The 8,082-nt window shown below is 49.9% G+C and overlaps 1 protein-coding gene across 1 annotated transcript; it reads right to left on the bottom strand.

Annotated features, from left to right (window-relative positions):
* Window positions 1-1,462: 1,462 nt before the first annotated feature.
* On the bottom strand, window positions 1,463-7,308 carry CNGA4 (cyclic nucleotide gated channel alpha 4). The gene is made up of 6 exons (XM_027561924.1): window positions 7,094-7,308; window positions 6,861-6,962; window positions 6,552-6,658; window positions 5,602-6,247; window positions 4,482-4,831; window positions 1,463-2,762 (listed from the first exon to the last, which is right to left on the bottom strand). The coding sequence occupies exons 1-6, from the start codon at window positions 7,153-7,155 to the stop codon at window positions 2,302-2,304; spliced, it is 1,728 nt and encodes a 575-aa protein (XP_027417725.1). The 5' UTR covers window positions 7,156-7,308; the 3' UTR covers window positions 1,463-2,301.
* Between the last annotated feature and the right edge of the window lie 774 nt (window positions 7,309-8,082).

The following is an 8,082-nucleotide window of genomic DNA, read 5'->3' as shown; positions in this document are numbered from 1 at the left end:
TGGCCTTCATTACCCATTATAGCTCAGCATGACTGGAGGGCAGAGATGGTAGGAAAACCTCTTGAGAAACTGACACATCTTCCTGCAAAATTGGATCTTTGCCTGCTTCAACTCTCATCTCTGTTTGCCAAATAAATATTTAGGTACCTAAAACCTGGCAGAGTTTTAGCTCTGAGGACCCAGCAATAATCAAGAGACCCCATGCCAGCCCTATGGTTCTCATAATCGGTGAGGAGGATATCACAAAATAACCACAGATTTTGAAATGATCGAAAGTGCAGTGACCTTCATAATCTCTCCTGACACCTCGGCTCCAGCCTCAGTCTCAGTTTCTGTGCCCATTTGAAGAAGTTTTGTTTCAAGTCCTTCGTGTCTGAGTCCCTCTGTGTCACCTGTATCGTGACCAAAAAGTTGGTCGACGTAGAGGACACCAACACCTCTGGGACTGTCTCCATGACAACACATCAGCATATCCTGCCCTCAGAGCCCTGGAGACCCTACCCTACATTCGTGTACCACTTATAATAATCATTCTTGATATTCTGTAACTGATTATTCAGCATCTTGAAATCATGAGAAAATTAAAGACCAATGTTGTTTACATTTCCCCTGTGGTCTGACTTTTGTGGGTGCTTAAAAGTCATATTATGAACCTTTCAACCACAAAACCCAAAATCGGGTTTTGCTTCCCACCTAATAGGAGACGTTCTCACCTAAAATCTTGCTACCACTATGAAATAAAAACTTTGTACCCATATTTTCTTCTTGCTCCTTTCTGCCTCCTGAGCAACCTGGTGCTTCCCCATGTGCTCCTGTATGGCACAGTGTGCTCACTTCCTGTTGGGGACTGTAAGTAATAAATCTTCTTTCAGTGGCATTGATCTCTGAGTATGTCATCACTCAGTCAATGTAATATAAATTTATCAGTTTAATGTTGGTAAATTAAATTCCAAGCACATTTTAAAATACTGCCTGGCACAGCTCACACCCAAAGACTGGCCAGGCCCTGGAGGAGCTAAAATTATGGCAAGGGTGAATATGATTCAGAGATGACATTTGACTCTGCTCCACAGACCCCATAACACCTCTTCTGCCCCAAACCTGCAGACCTTCTTCTAAGTATGTCACAGTTTCTCCAGAACTCCCCAAACACTCATCTCCAGTTGTCCCCAATCATGATACTCTGCTCCACTGAGCCTCCATTCTCCATCCTATGTCTTGGAATGCTGTACAGAGAAGGAGGACTGGATTTCTGCCAGGACCAAGGCCAGCTCTGAGAACCATCATGGTAGGATAGGGCCAGGTTTACAGTCCTGGAAACTATTCTTCCCTTGGAAGAGATCAGTTCTGGGGGTCAGTTCTGAGGGTAAGGTATACCTGGTCCTAGGTTCCAGGGCTGAACTGAAGGAAGGAAAAGGGAGCAGGTATTTACTCTGGCTTACTAAGTAAGATTGAACCCCTCAGAGCTCATGAGGTTGAGGATACAAAACCTGCTGTGAGATGCAATGGTCAGGGTGTATATGTGAATGTGTCTATGAAAACATGTGCATACTTACAGCAGTAAGATACATAAGCTTGCTATACTGTGGCACAATGATTCTTCATTCATCAGTCCTCTCATCTCTTTGAAGCCAGCTACTACACAGCCTGTGCCCCTTGCCCCTGTAACCCAGAATTCAGACAGAACTTATCCTGGCTGGCTCACATTGGCTTTGGTTTTTTTCATCAACCCCATAAATGCTTAGTGAGGAAGCAACACTTTATTGAAGTGCTGTTTGCAGGGTACACTTGTGAACCCCCCATGTGGAGGAGCATTTAAAAGATACCTTGGAACAAGAGGGCTATAGATATGCTTTTGTGTGTTCACAAGTGTGTGCAGATCCATGGACGACATCTGTGTGTATTGATATGTGACTCTCAGTATACGTGTGTTTATGAGGTGTGTGACTGAATGTACTTATATGGTGTTGGTATAAGACTTATGTAGGTGAGAAAGATGTGTGCTCTGAGAAGGGGAACTCCAGAGCATTTAATATGGATTTCAGTCTCCTGGTCAGTGTGCATATGTGCAAATAGGTATGTGTGCATGTGTGCTTGTGTGCATGCATGTGTGTGTGTATAGTTCTGGTGAGCAGAGGTTGAATGTATGCTACACTCCTGCATCTCTAGGTGGTACATCTACAGACCCAGTTCACGCCCATCTCTGTAACCCAGCAGACAGGATGGCAGAGTTTCTGCAGGCAGATTTCCCTACAAGTCTGGATTCACTTGGTGGTGGGAGTCCTGGGGATAGACATGGGGTCACTCTAGGCCTGGAGGTCCCTCCTGGACAGCTCTGCCCTCTCCATCTTTGGACGTTCCCTCCCCAGGTTCGCCCTCGTCATCAGCCTCCATGAGTTCCTCAGGCATTGGCCACTCCCGGGTCTGCCACTCCAGCCGCTCGATGCGATAGGCAATCTTGAGTGCACCGGACTCCAGCTCAGCCAGGAGTCGAGCGAACTTGGTTTGCAGATCATCGAGTTGCTGGTCTAGGCCTCGCAGCCGGGCCTCCGTGGCCTCCTGTAGGGCGATCTCGGCTGCCTCCGCGTTTACATCCAACTTGTTCATTTTGAGCAGGATCTCACGGCCCTTTTCCTCCATAACAGCCTGGGCCTGCGGGTACTCGCTCAGCACTTCCCGCAGGTCCTCCTTGCTCAGGCAGAACAGGTCCGAATAACCTAGACTTTTGATGTTGGCTGTGCGGCGATTCCCAGACATGTTCCCTGTGGCCGAGGAGCAGACAGGTGGGAGGACAGTTAGTCAGGGTGGGTGTGAGGGGGTATTTTCCGTCTGAACCCGGACCCCCACCTCCACATTTGTGCTTCTGAGCCTCTCTTTCTGTCTCATTAATTCTTTCATTCTGTAATGTACTGGGTGGGGACTAGGCTGTGTGCTGAGTGGGTATCAGTGACTTGCCTCCAAGAGTTCAGTCTAGAGGAGATAGACATTTGATGGAATAGTTACCTAACAGCACAGTCAATGCAGTGTAGATGAGCATCTGGTACTGTGGGAAGACAGGCAAAGAGCCCCAGACAAGCTTTAAGGCAGAGAATTCAGGGAAGCCTGGAGGAACTGATGCCTAGACTGAGTGGGAGGTAACCAGGGGAGGCGGGGAGGGCAACTAGGCAGAGAGAGGAGCATGAGCAGAGGGAAGGAGGTAGGAAAGAGTTGGGTGGTTACAGAGTACAGCAGGCATGGCAGAGAGGCCAGAGTGCAGCGTGTGAGGAGCTGGGGAGAGATGGAGAGAGCCAGGTCAAGGCCCACAGCCCTGGCAAGGAGTCTAGACCTTAGCTAAAGGACAGAAACTACTGAACTATTTTTAGCAGGGGAACTGTATGGTATCATTTGCATTTTAGAAAGCTAATGGTGGGTGGCTGGTGGGAAGATAGGTTCTGAATGCTGCGGAGTCTTGAAGCTAGAAGGACCTTAGAAAGGGCAAGGGAGCCACCATTTGTTGAACTCTTGCCACGTGCCAGGCCCCGCACTGGGAGCCTCACCCATACAGCTCATTTAATTCTTACAAATAACTCTATGGGTTTTGAATATCACCCCTCTTGGGTAGGTGAGGAAACTGAGGCCTAAAAGAGGTAAGTGATTTGTCCAAAGTCAGGTAGATAGGCCAACTGCATACCAGATACAGGGCTTGAGGGGGTCCTTGGCTGACAAGTGTGAGACCTTTAAGACAACTAGAGAGTGGGATCCCCAGGCTGAGAGCACATTCTAGTCTTCGTCAGTGACAGCGTGCTTACCCCTTTTAAGTTTTTCCCATCTCCTGTGGCCTTGGTGTCTTTACCTGTGCTGTCCTCCTTCACAGGCTGATAAGAAGAATAAATGAGCCGGTGTACAGTACCTAGCCTGGACTGGAGTTGATGGAGTAAACCGAAGTTCATTCCTTCTACCTCTCTTTCCATTTGGCTATGAGAAAGCTCTTTCTCATATTGACTTCAAGTGTGTATACTTATCACCCATGTCAGCTTGGACAAGTTCCCCAAATTCTCTGTGCTCCAATTTCCTTGCCTTTAAACTGTGAATAATAGTACCTACTTTATAGAACTGCTGTGAGAATTAAATGAATTGGTACACATGAATAACTTTGAACAGGGCATGTAGTAAGCATGTAGAGACTATTAGCCATTATTATTACTAATTGCTATTATCTCGGCACTTTTCACTGATCTGTTGGTGCTTTGGGTGAATACTCACAGAGCAAGTCTGCTCTCTCTTCCAAGGACCCAACCTTCTCATGGACGTTGACTCAGCCTCTTCTCAGGGAAGAGACCCTCTGTGTCCTGCCTCTCTCTTGAGCCCTCTAGTGACTCAGGCAAGGGCCAGCTGTCCTTAATCTGTGGGCCCTGAAGTGCCATCTGGTCTCAGCACAGGGTTCTGCTGTCCCCCTTCCCCTCCTGTAGTCCAGTCTCCAGAACAAATGCTGAGGTGCCCACCTTTGATGTTGATGATGCTGATCTCCCCAAAGTAGAGCCCTGCACCAAGCACAGCATACTGGGTGACACCATCGTCCGCCACCACGGCCAGCTGACCCTCTCGGATGATGTACATCTCTCGGCCAATGTCCCCTTTGCGGCAGACATATTCACCCGGCGAGTAGGTCTGGGGCTGCAGCTTCAGCACCAGCTCCTCCAGCAGGCTGGCCTCACAGTTTTGGAAGATCTGTACCCGGCTCAGGGTAGGCAGGTGCACAGACACGGCCACTTCTGCCCGCAACCGCTCGGGCAAGTGCTGTAAGATGGCTACCTCATTGGTCATCTTCTTGTTGATCTGCAGGTGCTGGTACCTGGGGGGAATGGTAGTAGCAGTCCTCACCAGCCCCTTACGTGCCTCCCTCTACATTTTCCATCAGGGTTCTCGGCTCAGCTTCAGCCAAGAACCCAACCACACTGAGCTCTCACAAGGGTCATACGAATACTTGACAGTTGGTTGATAAATATCTTTAGTCCACTATCTCCTAGTCACAGACATATTTTGACCTCTTCTCTCCCATCCAGGGCCTGGAAGCCTTTACACAGTGGACAGAGCCTTAATTCCCGTCAGGCTTTACCCACCCACCATTCCATGATGTCTTGTACCGTTCCACTAAAAATATCTACTTCAGTCACCAAGCCCCATCTTCTTTAGAGGTCTTCTGTTCTATGTCCCTAACTTGGTGACACTTCCCCTTGTTCACCCTACAGTATGGACTCCATGACAGAGTCAACCATCTTGTTGTTGGTCATCCTCTGAGGAGTATTGCTCTTACCTCTTACACCTTCCAGGACCTTCTGAGTTCTACCAGGTGGTGGCAGTTCCCATTCCCTGGGTTCTGTGTTAGCTTTCCTTGTGTATGATTTCATCTCCCTGTCAATCTCTTACCCAACCCCTTTCCTTAAGTCCATACCCAGTTAATGGAGGACATCCTTTTCCAAGTTCCACCCAGTGAACCCTCCAATGAATACCACATCCTAAGTGCCCTGCCTGACCCACCAGGCAGTAAGAACCCAGCTACCTTCCTCAGAGTCTATCCTACACACCTCTTCCTGTCCTGGTCTGGAACCCCAGTATCCTCACCAGTCAATGACTCTCCGCTCCAGCCGGTGGTTGACATGATGCAGCTTCATGTACTTCTTCACCAGCGCGTGGTCTGGGTAGAAGGCTGCATCTGCTGTGTTCATGTTGTAGATGACAGAGCTCATGCTACCCATGATGGTGGCGAAACCCATGACTGCCAGCAGGAAGTCGCCCACCATGAAGAGGTACTCCTCCTCCTGGGCTGGCAGCGGTGTGTCGCCCACGGTGGTCAGGATTAGCGTGGAGAAGTAAAAGCTGTAGAGGTACTGGCGCCGCAGCCGCTCAAAGCCCGGCTGTGCAGGGTCGGGGTACACCCAGACGTCACGCCCGAAGCCCAGGTACCGGGACAGGGCAAAGTAGAGGCAGCTGTTCCAATGGATCACCACAAAAATGTAAAGCATCAGCTTGGCGATGCGGAAGGCGTTCGGATAAGCTGTGCGGGTCTCCATGCGGTCAAAGGCCTCAAAGAGGCGGGGCACTCGCAGAAAGCGGTTTAGCCTCAGCGTGGGTGTGTGTGGACCCAGACTCACGTAGGCAACATCCGTGGGCAACAGGGAAACCAGGTCCAAGAAGAAGCTCCAGGTGCGAACGTAGCGACTCGAGATCCTACCTTTGTCCACCACCAGGATGCCCTGTTCCAAGAATCCTGGTGGGGAAGGGGGCTCAGTCGTGGGTGGGGTCAGGTATGGGGCGGAGTCGGGGCACCTTCCTGCTTCCGGGTACAGTAATGAGGTTGAGGGTGGGTAGGCCAGGGCAGCACAGGGAGACAGTTACAGGGACAGGATGGGTTGGGCCTAACACTGCTCCAGGGTTTCTGGGGTGAGCACTGGGGTATTGTAAACACAGAGACATGTGACAGTGCTATGAGGGAGGGGGTCACTTTCTTGTTACTAAGAGGCTCTCCTTAGGAAGGGAACGTGGAAGGAAGGTCAGTCCTGAGACTCACTGACCAGTGTGGAAGCGCACCACGATGTCCAGGAGGTAGAACAGGTCACTCGTGTAGTCCAGCACTAACCAGGCCACCAGATAACCATGCTGCAAGTCGGGGAAGCAGGCTCTGCGTGGTAGGGACAGAAGGGATTGGCTTAAGGGATCCTTCTGTGTGTGAGGTATTGTCCCCAAGCCGCTGAGCACTAAACCTGGGCCCTTGCATTGGCGCCGCCCTCACACACACCAGCCCCGAGCAAGGGCCCGCCCTCTTCCTGGGCCTCACTCTTTATCCCTGGTCTCTGCTTAGGGCCCTTCCCATAGCGGCAAACCTGCACACCACGATGATGAGGTTATACATTACTGGGAAGACCATTGTGTTCAGCCACCAGTAGTAGTAATCTCCAGATGGGTCCAGGACTGGCAGAGACTTCCTGTGGGCAAAAGAAGTCGGGTTTCAATTATCCATGGTTCGCTGTTGCCCTTGCCACCCAGTGCAGCAAGGAGGGATCAGGCTCCATCTGGTGAGGCAGACAGATAGACAGAGGGGACCAGGATTTCTCACCTGGCTTTGGTCAGGACAGAAGGGCTGGACTCTGTCGTCTTCACTTTGCTGTCCTGGCTCATGGTTCTGTGGCCTGCTGCCTGGGGATGAGATATCCAGGGCCTCTGCCTGCAGGTGGTTTCAGGAAGTGGGGGCTAGAGCCTGCCTTTCCAGAAGAAGCTGCCCTTGGTCTCCAGCTGCAATTCCTCCCTCTTTGGCTGCTGAAGCTCTTAGCAACGCCACCAGAGCCAGCCGCTACCAAAGCGGTGGAACCTGTGTGGCTCCAGCACTCCACCCTGTCTCCTAGGGCTCGGGTTTACACCTATCCAACTAAACATCTCTAATGAGGTCCTTGGAGACGGTGGGGGTGTATGCCTCAGAGGTAAGGCTAAACCTTGTCTCCCTCCACCTTCCTCAAAGCTGAACTACATAAGGGCTTTCTAGTGGGGAGACTTGGTTGCCTGTGTAGGTTTAGGAATTCATTGTTTTACCTTGTGCAAATTCCCAGCTTGAACCTCATTTTTTATTCTTTTAACATCTATGTACTGTCAGATATGTCAGGTATCAGGTGCTGAACTAGTCTCCAGGGACAGAGAATGCCTTTCATATCAATGTGAGCTCTCGTTCCATTACTTGCACCCTTGTCTACGTCCTTCCTGCTGCATGAGTGTGATGGGGGCCATCCTGTGGCATTTTGGTCCTCATCCCCCTCCTGTTACCTCTTGTGCCTGATCTCACCAGTTATTTCCTGTGTTTTCTAAATCCTTAACCTCTTCCAGTTTTCCCTTTCTATGAACAGGCTTAAACCTCCCATACCAGAAAATAATTTTAAAAAATCCTAAAAATTCTCCCTCAACTTGATGTCCCTTTCACTAATATCATCTTTCTCAAAAAGTCATAATCAAAACACCTGCTATGTGCCACATCAAAATTATGCAAAGTATTGGGGATGAAAGATGAATGAAACACATTCCTTGTCCTCCATAAACTCAAAGTCTAGTGGGGGAAGC

Source organism: Bos indicus x Bos taurus, chromosome 15 (assembly GCF_003369695.1).
Source record: "Bos indicus x Bos taurus breed Angus x Brahman F1 hybrid chromosome 15, Bos_hybrid_MaternalHap_v2.0, whole genome shotgun sequence".
NCBI classification, from domain to species: domain Eukaryota; kingdom Metazoa; phylum Chordata; class Mammalia; order Artiodactyla; family Bovidae; genus Bos; species Bos indicus x Bos taurus.
The sequence above is the reverse complement of the archived record's forward strand: the minus strand, read 5'-3'. Positions and strand labels throughout refer to the sequence as shown.

What these genes read in the sequence shown, in the direction of transcription:
- CNGA4 (XM_027561924.1), bottom strand. Translation starts at nt 7,155, where the DNA reads ATGAGCCAGGACAGCAAAGTGAAGACGACAGAGTCCAGCCCTTCTGTC. An exon ending in CGTGGTGCGCTTCCACACTG is followed by an intron (nt 6,248 to 6,551) that starts GTCAGTGAGTCT and finishes CTTCCCCACCAG; the next exon opens with GATTCTTGGAACAGGGCATC. An exon ending in CAGCATCATCAACATCAAAG is followed by an intron (nt 2,763 to 4,481) that starts GTGGGCACCTCA and finishes CCTCGGCCACAG; the next exon opens with GGAACATGTCTGGGAATCGC.